Source organism: Bufo bufo, chromosome 1, assembly GCF_905171765.1.
Source record: "Bufo bufo chromosome 1, aBufBuf1.1, whole genome shotgun sequence".
NCBI lineage: Eukaryota > Metazoa > Chordata > Amphibia > Anura > Bufonidae > Bufo > Bufo bufo.
Window position 1 is genome coordinate 266,569,008 of NC_053389.1, and position 19,631 is coordinate 266,588,638.

The 19,631-nt window shown below is 44.6% G+C and overlaps 1 protein-coding gene across 1 annotated transcript in view; it reads left to right on the forward strand.

Moving 5' to 3' along the window:
* Window positions 1-19,631, forward strand: part of ANO2 (anoctamin 2) — a 541,215-nt gene that overhangs the window by 465,656 nt on the left and 55,928 nt on the right. Inside the window, exon 20 of the mRNA XM_040439201.1 lies at window positions 5,946-6,094. Within this exon, the coding sequence (XP_040295135.1) occupies window positions 5,946-6,094 (149 nt within the window). The remainder of the gene's footprint in view (window positions 1-5,945; window positions 6,095-19,631) is intronic.

Consider the following 19,631-nt stretch of genomic DNA (forward strand, 5'->3'; position numbering starts at 1 on the left):
CCCATTGTAAAAATGCCTATTCTTGTCCGCAAAACGGACAAGAATAGGACATGTTCTATTTTTTTGCAGGGCCACGGAACGGAGCAACAGATGCGGACAGCACACGGAGTGATAATCTGGCAGTGTAATACTGCCAGCAATTACCCAATAAATGAGCAATTGAGCAATCCAGATTTTTAAACTGGCTTAAACATCATTAATTTGCCAGCGGCAGATTGTGCGGTCTAATCACGATCTGCTGCCGGCGAACAACTAGTCAGTATGTGGATGAGCGATGGTATTAGCGATCACTCCTCCCCATACTGACGAGCAGACTATTGCGGGAAGGAACGCTTCAGATGTTACATCGCTGTATGTCTTTACTCTAAAGAAATTATGGCATAGTGATATACTCCTGATAAAACAAACCCAAAAACCTACTAGCAAACAAGGGGTGGAGAACTGGCCCAAGGGACATAGAAAGGTGGAGACAACCACAATTGGAACCATCATGGGGAGCCCATTTTCATTTTTCTCTTCTATATATACAGGGGAGGACTGGGAACTTAAAGCAGCCCTGGAAAAAATACTAAAAGTCGCCCCATTTTGTAGTTGGATCCAAATTGATGGAAGGCAGGGCCAGCAATACCACATTGTGGCACATTGTACCACCCCAACAAAGCCAAATACCACAGTCCATCACAAAATACTGCCTGCAGCACAAATACATCCCCAAAAACTTCCGCTGGCCATCCATGAGGATGGCTCAGACGGCCCCCTGGGCATCGGCCTACCGGGAAATTTCCCTGTAAAGTCTATGGCCAATCCACCCCTGTATGTACAGTACAGACCAAAAGTTTGGACACACCTTCTCATTCAAAGAGTTTTCTTTATTTTCATGACTATGAAGGCATCAAAACTATGAATTAACACATGTGGAATTATATACATAACAAACAAGTGTGAAACAACTGAAAATATGTCATATTCTAGGTTCTTCAAAGTAGCCACCTTTTGCTTTGATTACTGCTTTGCCCACTCTTGGCATTCTCTTGATGAGCTTCAAGAGGTAGTCACCTGAAATGGTCTTCCAACAGTCTTGAAGGAGTTCCCAGAGATGCTTAGCACTTGTTAGCCCTTTTGCCTTCACTCTGCGGTCGAGCTCACGCCAAACCATCTCAATTGGGTTCAGGTCCGGTGACTGTGGAGGCCAGGTCATCTGGCGCAGCACCCCATCACTCTCCCTTATGGTCAAATAGCCCTTACTTTCAAAGTTTTCCCAATTTTTCGGCTGACTGACTGACCTTAACTTCTTAAAGTATGAGTATGATGGCCACTCGTTTTTCTTTACTTAGCTGCTTTTTTCTTGCCATAATACAAATTCTAACAGAATATTCAGTAGGACTATCAGCTGTGTATCCACCTGACTTCTCCTCAACGCCACTGATGGTCCCAACCCCATTTATAAGGCAAGAAATCCCACTTATTAAACCTGACAGGGCACACCTGTGAAGTGAAAACCATTTCAGGGGACTACCTCTTGAAGCTCATCAAGAGAATGCCAAGAGTGTGCAAAGCAGTAATCAAAGCAAAAGGTGGCTACTTTGAAGAACCTAGAATATGACATATTTTCAGTTGTTTCACACTTGTTTGTTATGTATATAATTCCACATGTGTTAATTCATAGTTTTGATGCCTTCAGTGTGAATCTACAATTTTCATAGTCTTGAAAATAAAGAAAACTGTTTGAATGAGAAGGTGTGTCCAAACTTTTGGTCTGTACTGTATACCACTGATTATATTGTAAATACATTAAATACTATTAGTATAAGTTTCAAGCATAAGATTTTGACCATTGAGATGCTTTTGAACACCATTTAAAAAAAGACTGTATGAATTGTATTACTCACCACCCTAAAGTAACGATGCAATAACACAGGATTAGTGAAGAGCTTATGCATATTGGAAAGTGACAATAAAGCCAGGACTTTGATGCCACATTCATCAGAATGCATTCCATGCATGTCACAGAGGTCAGAGACTCACGCCTTTCCAACAACTGACGTCAGCAATGTCTACATTAATGCTTTTGCTTCTATGAAGCAGTATTAACATTAGACATTTAAGTAGAGAGACCACTTTAATAGCCCCCAAAAGGAGGACAGCATACCAGGGATAGTGGGTGATGATACCACACATAGAATGGAGACTGTAATCTACAGTATATACCAGCATCGAAAGAGATTACAGGGAGGCATAAGAGGACAGGACTACAACTCCCCGCATGTCCAGGTTGTTATTATTGAATATCAGAGGACTTTTCAGGAAGGAGGTATAAGATGAGATAACTACAACTCCCAGCATATCCAGAAATCAATCGGATTCAGGTCAGGTGATTGACTTGGCCATTGCATAACATTCCACTTCTTTCCCTTAAAAAAACTCTTTGGTTGCTTTTGCAGTATGCTTTGGGTCATTGTCCATCTGCACTGTGAAGCACCGTCCAAGGAGTTCTGAAGCATTTGACTGAATATAAGCAGATAATATTTCCCGAAACACTTCAGAATTCATCCTGCTGCTTTTGTCAGCAGTCACATCATCAATAAATACAAGAGAACCAGTTCTATTGGCAGCCATACATGCCCACGCCATGACACTACCACCACCATGCTTCACTGATGAGGTGATATGCTTAGGATCATGAGCAGTTCCTTTCCTTCTCCATACTCTTCCCATCACTCTGGTACAAGTTAATCTTGGTCTCATCTGTCCATAGGATGTTGTTCCAGAACTGGCTTTTTTAGATGTCGTTTGGCAAACTCTAATCTGGCCTTCCTGTTTTTGAGGCTCACAAATGGTTTACATCTTGGCGTGAACCCTCTGTATTCACTCTGGTGAAGTCTTCTCTTGATTGTTGACTTTGACACACATACACCTAACTCCTGGAGAGTGTTCTTGATCTGGCCAACTGTTGTGAAGGGTGTTTTCTTCACATGGGGAAGAATTCTTCGGTCATCCACCACAGTTGTTTTCCGTGGTCTTCAGGGTCTTTTGGTGTTGCTAAGCTCACCAGTGCTTTCCTTCTTTTTAAGAATGTTCCAAACAGTTGTTTTGGCCACGCCTAATGTTTTTGCTATCTCTCTGATGAGTTTGTTTTGTTTTTTCAGCCTAATGATGGCTTGCTTCACTGATAGTGACAGCTCTTTGAATCTCATCTTGAGAGTTGACAGCAACAGATTACAAATGCAAATAGCACACTTGAAATGAACTCTGGATCTTTTATCTGCTCATTGTAATTGGGATAATGAGGGAATAACACACACCTGGCCATGGAAGAGCTGAGAAGCCAATTGTCCCATTACTTTTGGTTCCTTAACAAGTGGAGGCACATATGCAAACTGTTGTCATTCCTACACCGTTCACCTGATTTGGATGTAAATACCCTCAAATTAAAGCTGACAGTCTGCAGTTAAAGCACATCTTGTTCGTTTCATTTCAAATCCATTGTGGTGATGTATAGAGCCAAAAATGTTAGAATTGTGTTGATGTCCCAATATTTATGGACCTGACTGTATGTACCTTTATATTCACCAGAACTACATTTTTCTGATACAGTTTACAGACATTAGTTAAATGATAAACTTCTGCCTTTAATTAGCCTTCACTAGGGGGAGCACAACAGCATTATATACTGCCTGTCCAAAAAAAAAGGTCACACACTCTAATATTTAGTTGGACTGTCTTTAGCTTTGATTACGACACGCATTCGCTGTGACAAGCTTCTGCAATGTCACAAGATTTATTTCCATCCAGTGTTGCATTAATTTTTCACCAAGATCTTGCATTGATGATGGTAGAGTCTGACTTGCTGCGCAAAGCCTTCTCCAGCACATCCTAAAGTTTCTTAATGGGGTTAAGATCTGAACTCTGTGGTGGCCGATCCATGTGTGAAAATTATGTCTCATGCTCTATGAACCACTCTTTCACAATTTAAGCCCGATGAATCCTGGCATTGTCATCTTGGAATATGCCCGTGCCATCAGGGAAGAAAAAATCCATTGATGGAATAACCTGGTCATTCAGTATGTTCGGGTAGTCAGCTGACCTCATTCTTGGAGCACATATTGTTTCTGAACCTAGACCTGACCAACTGCAGCAACCCCAGATCCTAGCACTGCCCCCACAGGCTTGTACAGTAGGCACTAGGCATGATGGGTGCATAACTTCATCTGCCTCTCTTCTTACCCTGATGCGCCCATCAGTCTGGAACAGGGTAAATCTGGACTCATTAGACCACATGACCTTCTTCCATTGCTCCAGAGTCCAATCTTTATGCTCCCTAGCAAATTGAAGCCTTTTTTTCTGGTTTGCCTCACTGATTAGTGGTTTTCTTACTGCTACACAGCTGTTCATTCCCAATCCCTTGAGTTCCCTTCGCATTGTGCATGTGGAAATGCTCTTACTTTCACAATTAAACATAGCCCTGAGTTCTACTGTTTTTCTTCAATTTTATTTCACCAAACGTTTACATGATCGCCGATCACGATCATTTATGAATTTTTCCTGCCACATTTCTTCCTCGAATACGATGGGTCCCCACTATCCTTCCAGTTTTTAATAATGCGTTGGACAGTTCTTAACCCAATTTTAGTAGTTACTGCAATCTCCTTAGATGTTTTCTCTGCTTGATGCATGCCAATGATTTGACCCTTCTCAAACAGACTAACATCTTTTCCACGACCATGAGATGTGTCTTTCGACATGGTTGTTTAAGAAATGAGAAGCAACTCATTGCACCAGTTAGAGTTAAATAACTTATTGCCAGCTGAAAGATAATCGCCCATGCAGTACCGGTAATTATCCAATAGGAGGCTCATAACTATTTGCTTAGTTAAATCCAGGTGGCGACTTTTTTTTTTGGACAGGCAGTGTATTATTGTGTTCATTGTAATTGTTCCCCCCACCTCCCAGTAATAGCTGCAGACAATCAATTTTCTCATTTTTCTATTTGTGCAGTGGATTTTAAAAACCATATCAGGAAAATGTTGACCTTTAAAGATGTATTATAATTGTAATAAGCACATCACATTCTATTTTTCTACCAATTAGATTTTTTAAATGCTGTTAAAGAGTGAACATTGGCGTAAATAGTTATTCCTACTATTAATGGGGTTTTCTAGCACACCAAAAAAAGCCCAGGGGCTGTATATCCCAAAAGAATAACATTTATAATTACTCATCCCCACCTCTGCTGTTCTGATAGTGCAGAGTCCCAGCTGCTCTTCACTTCCTACTCCTGTACTCAATACGGCAGAAAATCACCGTGAATGTCACTCAGCCAATCACTGTCTGAGGCGGGTGATTGCTGCACCCACTGATTGGTAGAGAGGCATTCACAGACATTTTCTGGCATATTGAGAACAGGAGCAAGATGTGGAGAGTAGCTGGGACCACGGCACCATTGGTACACCAGTGGCTGAGGATTGGTGGGGTGAATATAATTTCTGTTATATTTTAGCTTTTGTATTGTGCTGGGATACCCATTTAACCCCTTTCACTTTTATGGTCCCTGATCCATCAGACTTGCAAAATAAGATCAATGGGGTCCAATAATTGGGACCCTCTACAATGCCAGAAAGCAGAACCCCATAACCTGGTAGATAGGCAGTAGTGTACTATGTGCAATATTTCATGTGGAATTTGATCTTTAAAGGCAAATACTTTGTTTCAGTCAGCTGAATTTATGAAATCATCTTGAACTGTAGTTATTCCTCTTTGACTCAGGATATGAGTCATTATCTTGTTTTATGGATTTTGTAAAGCACTCGCTTCTTCTTTCAATAAAACATTATTACATTTGGGCTTATCAGCCAAAGTACTTAGTACTTAGTAAAAAAAAAAAATGTAATCAATGGGGCATAAAGTCAGTGATTTTTTTTAATGCTTTGCAATTTATTTATTTGCAGAAAGCTTAAGAAATTGTTTCGGAAGCTAAAGGATGAAAGGACAGAGCCTGGGGAGAACAATCTCAACAACTCAAAAGAACCTCAACAATGGGACCGGGATTACGCTCTAGAACCATTTACTGGGCTAACCCCAGAGTACATGGAGATGAGTAAGAGCCATGTTTCATGTCCTTGTCAAATGCAGTGTTACTTAAGGCCAGTTGCAGGCTTGTCCCGGTAAATGGACCTCAAGGGGCAAGTTAAAGTATTTGTTCCCCAAAGTGACTCATTTGTTGGGTTTATTTTAGCTGCTCAATATACATGGTGAAATCTATGGTTTAATTGGCTGTACAGTCACACAGAATCATTGTGGATTTAAGACAAAAAACACAAAAATCTCCCCCAAAGGATACCTCTAGTCTTCTCTGAGTTGAATTTACAACCACAAGTCTAAATGTGGTATAATTACCTATGGTTGGGCAGTAATGGTGCTGAGGCTTTTGAACAATGCTGAAAATGCCTTTTTCCAAAATTATTCCTACACCTAGAAACAAACAGGTACGAAACAGTGGCAGATGTAACACCACAGTGTCAAGTGACTGCTTTGACATGGGGTCCAACACTAATGGCGTTATTCCAGTGCTCCCCTGGTTTTCACCCTTTATCCCTTATACAGGGATCTGGTCTTTGCCACAGGGGAGTGACCAAACCGCTACCTCCTGGGATGGTCCTGGTAACTTGGCAACTGACCTGCAAGGAACAGACACTGGTGCAAAACACCAGCGGTCCAGGCAAAACATAAAACCAGGCACACAAGCAAACAAGCAGGAACCCAAACAAACACGCAACATAGAATACTGTGCAGGCACAGACCAAATAGCAGGAACACAGCTGAGCCACATTGTCAGGAACCCATGTGGAACTGGATGCAAGGAGCATGGCACTCACTGATGGCACTCCACTAATACACTGGTCAGTAGAATGCACCCTGCACATAGCATACATGGAGACAGACTGATCTCAGGCACAAAGCTCACAGGTCTAAAAAGCAGGGGGATTACAACACCTGACCACCTGATATTCAGACCCACATATCAGAGAAACAATAACCCTACGTGAACACAGAGAGCGTACAAGTCACAAGACACGGTACACACACTAGAAGACCGCAGCCAGCACCCCACCTCCCAAGCAACCAGTATACACTGTTAATGGCCCGCAGCCAGTACGCAAGATAGCAGGCAGCCAACCTACACGGCAACACAGTGTCACAGTGAACTGCACTGCGATACAGACCCAGTGAGTACAAAAATACACAGAACACAGTTCACACACTAGAAGGCCGCAGCCAGCATACAGCACGCAAGCAACCAAGGTATCTGCCTGCAGCCAGTATGCAAGATCGCAGGCAGCCAGCCTCACACGGAAACACAGTATGACAGTGAACTGCACTGTGACAAGCTCAGGTAAAATGCAGCCCCCATAATCATGTTAAGGGAATAGAAGACAAATCTGCAATTAGAAAATTAAAACAGATCAAAAAAATATTGTGTGTTTCTATCTGGCATATACAGCTTTTGGTGACACATTTCCTTTAAGGACCATCCATTTTCTTTTGTTGTCACTTTTCTAGAGGGAGTATGGTGCTTCTGTGAGCACTCCTGCTCTATGAGAAGACTGTAAGTAACAGCTTCAGTTTTTAGAGCAGCCATTTGCTCTACAGCCAGGATCGGAGGTAGCTTCAGTCTCTATTGTTAATCCTTTGATTGCCACAGTCTGTAACCACAGCATGATCAAAGGGGATATTCCCATCGGATTGGATCCCAGGGATCTGATCAGGGGCTGGGTAAACCCTCTGCAGTCAATGCTGGAGACCAAGAAAGGACTCCAGGACTGTAAGTTGAGTAAGTCTGCTGTTAGAACAGTTGCCCTAACCACAACCTGTGCCATAGAAACAGAGCATAATGTATTAAGATACAGGAGTATACTAATACATAATAAGTATAAAATAATTTAGTAAGACAGTAATTACTTAATTTATAGAAAATGTAATAAAGATTTTAAATAAAAAAGAAGCTTCCAAAAAATAATAAATAAGTGATTGTACTTTACATAAAAGCAAAAAAAAACAAAAAAACATAAACTACAATTATTAGGCTAATTTCACACCTGCGATGTGAATTATGGCAGGCTTTTCTGGCACAGAACAGCCTGCCGGAATTCTGCGGATTCAGCACTGCCGGATACAAACAGAATTCAAGCTGGCCCTATTAAGTATAATTGGGTGCAATGGAGACCTGCCCACATTGCGGCAAAAATGCAGAGAGTTGTCCAACACATACCGCTGCATGGCATTCTCTGCCAGATTAGGCAGCCGGATCTACGTGCCACAGATCTGAAACCAGCCTTAGCTATCCACACAACTGAAACAACCTGACTAACTCATTTAACAGGTTATTTGGCATGAAATATGTACGGTATAAACAAAAAAAAGGAGAAAAAAGCTATGTAAAAAATTGCTTTTGGTACATTTGCAACGCAAAAAAGTATATAAATTACAAGTAAGTTAAATGTACCCTCAAACAGCATAAAAATTTTCATTTCTCCCACATAAAACAAGGCCTTATCCAGCCATGTTAATGGAAAAAATAAAAATTACGGCTGCTTAAACATGGAGAGGCAAAACCTGAAAAAGTAGCTGGTTATTAAGGGGTTCAGTATGGCTTAGCTTTCACCCTAGTTTATTGAGATCAAGTGCGCTTCTATAGCAAAATATCCTATAGATGTCCAACAATAAAGAACGTTCTGCTGAGGGACACTAAAGACATTTATAACATATGGATTAGACAGGCCATCAATGTCTGATTGGTAAGAATCCAAAGCCTGGCATCCCCACATTTGCCAAGAACCAAGAGATAGTAGTGCTAGGTGAAATGGGAACAATCAATTATTTACAATAGTATGATGTGTTCAAGACAAGAACTCCTGAGAAACGTAATAAAGGTTAAATATTGAGATACAATGGTCCTCAGGTATGAAAACGACTGTTTTGCACATAGCCACAAATCAGATTTTAGGCACTTGTTGTCACATGCTGAGGGTCCCAAGAGGGACCTCCGGGATGACATACGAGCCGGACAAGGCATGGCATGGCCAAGGACCACAGAGCACATGATTAAGGTATTGGTTGATACTCCGGGTCTCCACCATCACTTAGCCCCACCATTCCCATACCCGTCTACCCACCATTATCCCCCCAAAATAACCACACCACTCATCAAATGGATTTAATTGGCCACAGCAGGCATTTATTATTAATATAAATACATAACATATATAACATAACCACAGACGAAGGAGGTCCTGGAAGCCCCAAATTGTCCACTTACAAACCACACGGCAAATCCACCTTGCCTCCAGCCGCAGTATACAAGCTCGGAGACACCCGGTGGTGGACGCCTCGCCAAGCCGAACAGGTAAGCCCCACCATGAGAGTCCAGCCCCCACCATAAGGGGCCCTCTCAACCTCAAATCCCGATCCGTAGTCCCAGCTTCCAGTACCTCCTACCGCCAACAACGCGCAACTTGACCCCCCACACCCCTCAGGCTTGCGCGTTCCGCCACACCCCCAACGCTCTCTCAATGCCATCCTGCAACCCCAGTGACCACAAATCTATGCCCACCGCATTTAAATGAACTCCATCCCTTCTCCAGAACTCCCCCACACCATCCTCCAACTCCCTATGCCTCACAGCCACTGCACCATGCTTCGCCACAAACTTCCCTATCGCTCTATTCACTTTAATCCTCGCCTTATTTATCCTCTCGACCGACCGTGCATCCCGCCATCTCTTACGAGGCACAATGTCAGACCATACCACCACTATCCCTGGAAACAACGACCACATCCTCAACAAATCAAATTTCACATCCCGAATCAAGTTACGCACCGGCGTAACACCCAAATCATTCCCCCCACAATGCACTACCAACACATCTGGTGCTCGATCCAAACGCGCAAATTTATGCACCTCCCGTAACACCCCCCCATAACATGCCCCTAAACCCCAACCACCTCACTACCGCAACCTCCTCCGACAACCCCAACTGCCGACCCTGCTTCCTGACGTCCGCCCTAAGCGCTCCCCACCAAACAAAGGAGTGGCCCAGGATCCAGACGAGAGCCGTCGAGTAACCTGAAACAACAAAAAACACATTAAGCATCAAAACCCACCAACCCCACTCACATCAAACTATCCAGCCTGACGTACGACCTGAACCTAACCGATTCCCATCTCCCCAATCTCATAATCTGCTCGTCACTCAACCCCAGCCTAGCTGCCTCAGTCGCAGCCCCAATCCTAAATGAATGACCAGAATACCTTGCAGGCTCCAAACCCAAAGCTGACAGACACTTTTTCAACACTGCCACAAATTGGTACCTCGACAAAAACGAGCCATCCTCATGCCTGAGCAACGGTCCCTCCACAAATTCAGCATACCTTCTAAAATCCCACAGGGTGGAGACCGGACACAACCCGCACCCAGGAACCGTAAATAAAGTAATCCTACAACCTCTGCCTTCCAAATCCGTCTTGGACCCCCGCAACCTGATCCAAATCCTGTCACCACCCAACTCTACGTCCTCCGCCGCCAAACCCCCCGAACACCTCACACTCCTGCCTACCAATTCGCCCACCCTAAACGCACCAAAAAATGCGAACGAGAAGGCCAACTTAAACAAACGCCGTTCCCATGCCGAAGAACACACAACCTCAACCTGCCTCCCAATGCCCAGCAATAACTCGAACGATATTGGCTTCCTGCCGTCCTGGTACCGCCTACCCCGCCTCCAACCCCTCAAAACCCGCTTAACCAAAAAAGTCTTAGACACATCCGCTAAACCTCGGAACTGAAACCCAAAAGCCAAACCAGCCATACACCTGTTAACCTGAGCCACCAACCACCCTTCCTCCTTCATCTGCCCCAAAAATAACAACAACGGAACCTCACCCCCGTCTACTCCCACCCCCAAGCCTGCACACCAACGCTCCCAACCGGCCCAAGCCCTCCCATAAGCCGCCCATGTTCCATCACTAAGAGATGCCCTAAACAGTCCCGCTACAGTACCTCCAAGATCTCACACATTGACGCCGGACAAACCAAACCTTCCCGATCCGCCTCCGGTGCCAACTGCCAGAACCGCTCCCACTGCGAACGAGAAAGAGCATCGGCAATGGAATTAGACACCCCCGGGACATGACATGCAACCACCCAAACATTCCTAGACAAACATTGTAACACCATGTGCTGCAACAAACGCACTACAGGAGGGGATGAGGCGGTCAGGGAATTTATCCCGAAAAACCTCGCCCCACAACACCACTGCTAACACTATCGGGAAAAGCTCCAATAACGCCAAGTTCCACACCCAGCCCTTGCTTATCCATGACTCAGGCCACCTACCCGCACACCAACGCCCCTGACAATACACCCCGAAACCCACCCCCCCAGCGGCATCTGAAAAAAGCTCAAAATCAAACGTATCAATCACCTCCTGCATGACTAGCGTCCTCCCATTAAAATGCTGCAAAAACCCATCCCACACCTCTAAATCCGTCTTCAGCTCTCTCCCTAACCTAATAAAATGATGCGGAGCCGTCACCCCCGCCGTCGCCGCTGCCAACCGTCTACAAAATATTCTGCCCATCGGCATAATGCGACAGGCAAAATTCAGCTTCCCCAAAAGCGATTGAGGGTCCTTCAACCTTATCTTCTTAGCCCTCCCCGTCCTTGCCACCGTCTCCCGCAAATCCAGAACTTTCTCCACAGGGAGTCTACATTCCATTCTAACCGTATCGATAATGATCCCCAAAAAACTCAGTTCGGTCGTCGGACCATCCGTCTTATCCTTCGCTAACGGAACCCCAAACGATGCAAAAATTGCCTGTAACGAACCTAACAACAATGCACACACCCGTGAGTCCGCCGGACCCAAACATAAAAAATCATCCAAATAGTGAATGATGGACGAACAACCCGCCACGTCCATCACTACCCATTCCAAAAACGAGCTAAACCTCTCAAAAAACGCGCAAGATACCGAACACCCCATAGGTAAACATCGGTCCACGAAAAACTTCCCTTCCCAACAGCATCCCAACAAATGCAAGCTATCTGGATTCACCGGCATCAGGCGAAACGCAGCCTCAATGTCCGTTTTTGCCAATAGCGTCCCAGGCCCCAACTTCCTCACCCAACCCACAGCTGCATCAAATGACGTATAAACCACCGAACAAATATCGGGGTCAATACCATCATTGACTGACGCCCCTTTCGGAAAGGAAAGATGGTGTATCAACCGAAATTTATTCGGCTCTTTTTTAGGCACCACCCCCAAGGGCGAAATTCTCAAATTCGCCAACGGTGGTGCATCAAACGGCCCATCCATCCTCCCCAACCGAACTTCACCTGCCAATTTCTCTGCCACCACGCGACCATGCTCAAATGCCGATCGCAAATTCTTACCCCCCCAAACCGCCGGCAGAGGATCTGACGGAATCACAAACCCAACAGTAAAACCCCCCTTCAAACATTCCGCCACCTCCCTGTTAGGATATCTATCTAAGAACGGGCCCATCTTTTCCACCCGCACCGGCGTCCGACCCTTTTCCAGCCCCATCCGCACCCCCTCTGTGCTTTGCCCCCTTAAAACATCTGTTCGCCCCGTGATTCCCCCCGCAACTGGTACATTCATGTTTGAATCTGCACTTCGCGCCAAACTTACATCCCCCTTTATTAAACAAGAAACGCTGTCCCTTTGCGGATGCGGACGCCAAGGTAAACTGCCCAGCCCCCCCTGACTCACTCCGAAAGGGCTGCCCCTGTCTCCCTGGCGCCGTCACCCTCATCCATAAACCTATATCCTTATGGTCCCACCGCATATTAGGGCGGACCGCTTTCCTCTGCCTAAACTGTTCGTCATACCTTAACCATCCAACACCCCCGTACACACGGTAAGCTTCCCCTATCGCATCCATGTAACAGAATAACGCCGAGCAACACTCCGGATTCTTCTCCCCTATAACACTCGCCAAGAATGCAAACGCCTGCAACCAATTCCCGAACGTACGCGGTATCAATCTGTACCGCCGTTTCTCATCCTCATCTTTCCTCTTCTCATCCTTCCTCTCCCTATCCAGATTAAAACGCTCCAGCGGGAGAAGTGAAAAAATCTCCACGTATTCCCCTTTCCAAATCCTATCCCGCACCTCCTGCCTCAAGTGCGCCCCCAACGGCCCCTCAAAACATACGTATACCTCCCCTTGAGCCGCATCACCCACCTTATCCCCTACCGCTTCCCCCCCTGCCTGCGTCTGCACAGAAACCAACCCGCCATCCTGCGTCACCGCCTCGCCATTCCCCTCGACGTTCCCCGCCCGGACTCCCCCAACCTGCACCGGAACCCTGCCCGCACTCCCCAACCCCGCTACCAATCCCGCCAGACTACTCAAAAACTGGCCTAAACTCCCAGCTAACTCCCCCTGACCACCCCCCAGCCCGCTCCCCCTTGGGCACTCAACATAGAATTAAGGGATCCCCACGGGTTCTCACCTTGCTGCCAGGGGCCTGTGAACCCTGCAGCGGAAAATCCTGCATCCTGACGAACATCCTCCCTCTGGACCACCACGCTCCGTCTTGGGACTTCATTGCTGAAACTCTGCACCCCAGCAGAATCCATGCTGAGTGCGCTCCTCTCAGAACTGCCGGCCACCAGAGGGCACTGAAGCGATACCAATCTTCCCGGCACATCTTCTTCCTGAGGCCTGCGCTCCCCACCATCTTGCAGCTGCGCAGCCTCGTGTGCCCCATTGCTCCTGTCATTCCCACGCTGAGCAGGCCTCCCAACCAGCGTACCAGTAAGGGATCCCGCCGCACCTGTTCCCGCTCCACCGCCGCTTGCAGGAGAGGGCAGAGGGAGGGACCTCCTGCCCTGCGCTGGGTTCCGCCTTGTTCTCGGATTCCTCCCACGCCGGGAGGACGCAGATGCAGGCTACCCTGATGACTCCCGAGGTGGAGGGTCCCCGGAGGGGCTCCTAACGCGGCGCCGAACCCGGGGTCTCTGTGGGACTCAGGCGCGCCGGCGGCCGTACCCGCCGCGTCCGTCTGCCTTCCGGCGGTGAGCTGACAGTACTCACCGCCTCCCCCCTCAACATGCTAGCCATCTGCTCGCTCAGCCATTCATGTCCCCGCTCCGCTGCCGCCTCCCGCAGCCTGGACAGCATGTCTTCCACGGTAAGTGTCTGTGACATCTTCAGTTTTCTTTTTCCACAAAATAGCCCCCCAAACTCCTCCCCACTAGAGCAACGCCCCCCACCCCACCATTCAATTCAAATCCCTTAACCCCTTAACCCCCAAGACCCTACAACTAAACCTAATCATGCTGGCCTACCATTAACTGCGCCCTAGTCCGGCCAAACTTAACCATTACAAAGGAAACAAGACACGTGACAATGGCAATAACAGAAGATCTCAATGTACTGAAACAGATCAGTGGGTGGAAATCCACTGCGCCACTGACTAGCAATACTCTGGAGGGGCCGGAACTAAGCAACACCAGGTCTTCACTAGCGCCTCTGGTGCTGAGGTTAGACTTGAGCCACGGTAGTTGCCAGGGGCGACTCCAGAGCGTAAACCAAGTCAGTGGCAGCAGGAACAGGCAGCAAGGAGATACCAGACAAGGTACCGACAGTACATGAGCAAGGCATTGATGGTACAGAACCAGGACAAGGCATAGCATGGTACAGAACAGGGAACAAAACAGAGGTCAGTAGCAGAGGGCAAAACCTGGCAAAGCAAGCATAGACAGACCTGACATAGCAAAATGGTGAAACACCCAGAAGACATGGCAAGGGCAGACTGACCAAAGGCATGGCAAGGTACATGACAGCCTGAATTAACAGTACTGACCCCAGACTGCACACAGGAGCAAGACAGCCTGAACTAACGGTACTGACCACACTGCATACAGACTGACCCCACACGCTCCACGCTCAATGGCAGAAATAGCAGCCTAACAAGCGCACCTGAAAGGACACACCTAGCAACAGGACAGGGGAATATTAACCCCAAATGCACCAAACAAGGAGGTTCCAAAACAGGTCAGGGGTGACAAGAAACCACAGCTTTCAGAGCTGCGATACAGGAGGTTGCCCCTAGCAACCAGCATGCAATAGTGCAACAACCCTGAAAACCCACAGGGAGACAATACAGCCAAAGGGCGGTACACACACACATGGGCAGGAACACACTAGATACCGCAGCCAAAAGCAACCAGCCTACACCGGACACCACAGCCAGTACGCAAAAGGCGTGCAGCCAGCCTGCACTGCGATCCATGTCACGGTGAACCGCACCGTGACACTCGTCTGCATGTGCTTTTATATATTAGGCCCATTCTTTTATCAAGAAGTTTAAAAAATTCATTTCTGTAGATTCTTTCACCACAAAGGCAGTATACGTATGAAGAGTGAGCACTTTTTTCATTAGTGGACATTATATATTTGTCATAATATATATTTAAGCAGAAATATTACCATAATCATCTCCAATAAATGGTAACATCTGTCTTGGACGACTTGATCTACGGGTCATACAGTGCCAAAGAGAAAAAAATATCCAAATGAGACAGCATGAAAAAATAGGAGCATGTTTCATGTCCTCTTTCATGTCCATTTTATTTTATATCCATAGACCACGTCTGAGAGGAGATTTCAGTGGTGCATGGACTTATTGTACTCTATATAATTACCAGTATGATTCATGGAGCTGACATTTTGCCTCCTTTATGTTGGGTGATTTTTTTAGTGTGTTTTATTTTATAGATGTTTTTAGATTATCAGCAGCTGAATTTTACCCAGTGACATCAGATGTAGCTCTAAATACAACTTGACCTATGAGTAAGCGTTTGCTGTGCAGGGGCATATTGTATTGGTACCCCGTGTAAAATCAAAAACAAAGAGGGTTATATCATGTCTACTAAATAGCTGGAGTATTAGCATTGTGAGGTCACATGTCACATACCTTATAATGAGGCCTTTGTCAACGATATTTCTAAGTGGTGACGACTCTGCACTCTCCAGGGATGCAGCATATAATAGACTGTAAAACGTGGAGTGGAACTTGTCAGTAGAGACTTGGAAATTTATGAAAATTCTCTGATATCATTTATTTTTATTTCTGTCAAACCCCTCGAAACGAAAACTATTTTCTTACTTATTTTGGCCATAGTGAATTAGTTTACAGTAAGTATAAAAATATACTTACAGTCTGTGCTATTTCATAACTTTTGTGAAAACTGATAAATGATCAGAGCATGGTGGTATAAGGATGAAACATAAGTAGATAATAGGAAAGAGCATGGGAGATATTAAGCCCTAGGCCAGACCCCCTAAATTATGAGGAAGCACAAATGCCCTTCTCCATGTAACTAGTGGGAAGTTACAGATTTTGCATGGGCGTCCAGACGCTTAATTTTTTTCTTTCAAGGGTGTACACTCCCCGTGAGAAATTATGCAGGGGAGTCCTCTCCTTCATAACGGAAATGGGACGGATCCGTTTGGTAGCCCATAGACTTCTATTATAACGGAATGAATAACGGAATGCCTCTAAAGGCATTCCGTTATGCATTCCATCATAGAATTGCATTATGGTCGGTGGTAACGGAATCCATAACGCAATTCACCTTTGAAGCGTAAACGAATTTCATAACCTGAAATTCACTCATCTCTAGTTATTAGTCATTCTGCAAAAAACAGCCAAAAAGATTTTTATTTTCTGAGCTGCAAAAGATCCTTTCATCAGTCCCTTTGTATTACAGTGCAATTAAAGTATTAACTGTAATAATAGAGAGATTGTTTTTGAACACAGTTTTATTACATTGTAGGCTTAAAAGGCATCAACACGACACGGAGGAGCAAAAAGATAGTAATGACAGAAATATTGTACATGCAGAATGAAATTAATATAAGGGGCTGATTCCATTCTGATTTAATAGGGTATCCACACCAGATAACCCTCAGTACCAAAGCAATGTTGACCCTTACATGAAGATATCCCCTTTCCACAGGGGCTTAGATATATTAAGGGAAGTGGAGGCAGCAATTACACTGGTACCCATACACCTCTCTACCACATAAGAAGACACCAGGATAATAAATGCCATGTGATAGCTGGTACCAGTAACTGCTTTCACAGTGCCCAGTTACACCCCTGCCTTTCCAAATGCCCTATTAAAGCATATGAATGGAGAAGAGTCCTCACTTCTCACCCCTCTACACACCAAAGTGGAAAGCCACTATATAAAGAGTCCCTCACTCCTTTTTCATACAGCACCCACTGCAGATGAATAGCTAGCCACAGCTTACCCTAGATATTCAGCAGATTGGCAGAGATTTCTGAAGGTAGACTTGCAATGGTCAGCTGCTCTCCATGCCAGCTTTTGGTACATCCAAAGTGTGTACACTGCAGATTTTACACAATTTTGCAGTCTTTTAAAATATCAGCAAAGTGAATGAGATTTAAAAAACTCCACATGGAATTCGCCTGGAAACTGAAATGCGGTGTGATTTTAAATCCACAGCATGCCTCAAGTCTCCATTGGGGATTGTACCCTTAACAATGTATAGGATGAAATCCACTACAAATCTACTGCAAAATCAATGACAAATTCCATGTGAAACTTGCAGATTTTGTGGCAGATCCATTGCAGATTTTGCCATAGATCTGTGCTTTGTACAGTTGTACTTGTAGATTAAACCCTTTTAATGACCAGGCTATTTCTTTTAAATTTGTATGGGCTTTTTTATTCCTTTTTGACTTGACTTTATTTTTAAGAACTTTCAAAAAGTGTGAACATTCTTAGTAATCCATTTTCTTTTCTTTTTTTTGTAAACATTTTTAACATGTAACCTAAAATAGTCAACCAAGACTTAATTATTATATTGTTTTAATCTTTTTTTCTTTAATATTATCTTCATTTTTATACAATGTTTTTTCCTTGTAACTGGAGCTTGCATATGTAATGTGATAGTTGTCAAAATCGATGAAACAGTAAGATACAATTTCTTCATTTTCTTGTGAGTTTCTGCCTGTCTCTGATCTACTAATTAGTCAGACCTAGATTGTTATATAATTAACCTTGTCTTTGGCTGAGAGGTCTAAGGGTGCCCCTACATGGTGTAGCCCAGGACAGGTATAAATGGAAAGCCACCCAAATGCCACTTTTGAAGGCTCTTGAATGAGTGGCCTTTTTACCCAGAAGTTTGGCATGATTAGTGCATCTTAAAAGTATAGTTAATGTAAAGGCTTCTGTTATCTTGACTATATTGTTGTAGGCTCTATTGTAATGATGCCATGTGGCAACATCTTATTGTAATTTATGTCTTTTGTGGACATGACACAAGAGTTGACTGCTGTTGCCACCCCTGTTAAACTATTGTCTCACTCCATTCTTTACTAATGAATTCTTTATTGGCCATATTCAAGTTATGAAATATTTCACATACTCAACCCTCCCTGTTAATAAGTAATGTCAAATATTTTTCTTTTCTTTTTAAGTTATCTTGTTATTTTAGTTAAGTGCGAAGGTTGTACAATTGCCCAAAGTTCTCTAAAGTCTGGCAGAACAGAATGTGGTTTTCTTTCTGTGTGTTGACTGACAGTGACAGTGATGGATGACATTTTAGAAGCCAGTGAGTCAACAAGGAAGGGGAAAGTATCAACAGCATCTGTTGTCAGCAATAGCTTTTTAGTAGAGTAACAACATTTCCTGATGAAAAGCATTGAGGAGGCTGCAGTACAACCTTCACCTTTCATCAGGACAGTTGTGTCATGACAAAAGCATCAACTGCAGCTGTTATGACTAATATTGTCTAATGTGGATCATGTCTTAGATATGGAAGCAGATGAACAGGTTCCCAAAATGTATAAACTTATGGGGATAAATTAGCGTTTTTTTTTAACCAAAATGGGCATCAGAAAACTGGTGCATATTACACCTGAAATTTACACGAACTCCCTTCGCCATGGCTTATTTGTGTGCTGTTTTGATCTTCCAATATCATAAACCTTGGGGCAGGAGGGTCTAACACCTGGTTGCCCAGCCTCATCATATCCCTGATTGAAGGCACAATATGGAATAATCCATGGGCACGTTCCATTGTTGCTTATATGCTAATGTCTAAAAGAAGGAACCACTTTGTTGATCTAAAATGGGGACCTAGCTGTGTGAAATAGCACATTTTGAAATGTTTCCATATCCTCATATTTAGCACTCATTCTTGTTTTTTGTAGGCACCACCACTATTGGTTGCAAACCCACAATAGACTCTGCGATTTGACATGTACTATTTTGACCTTCAAGAAATTACCAAATTTACAAACGTTCGGGACTTCAACAACCCTTTAAGTGATCTTTAGAATGTCAAACATAGCATGTAGCCTTCCTTACAAGAAAAAAAAACATTCAAATGACTAGATGTGGTGCATGACAGTCCTGCACTCTCTCCCATCCTTGTATGTCATTACCTGACAAAGTGAGCATGACAAGCCTGAGAGTGGCTGAACAAGCCTGAAATTTTAGCCCCAAGGGCAGCATGTCTTATGGGAGAGGCTGAAATGTCACTCAGTGAGGATCACTGATGGGAA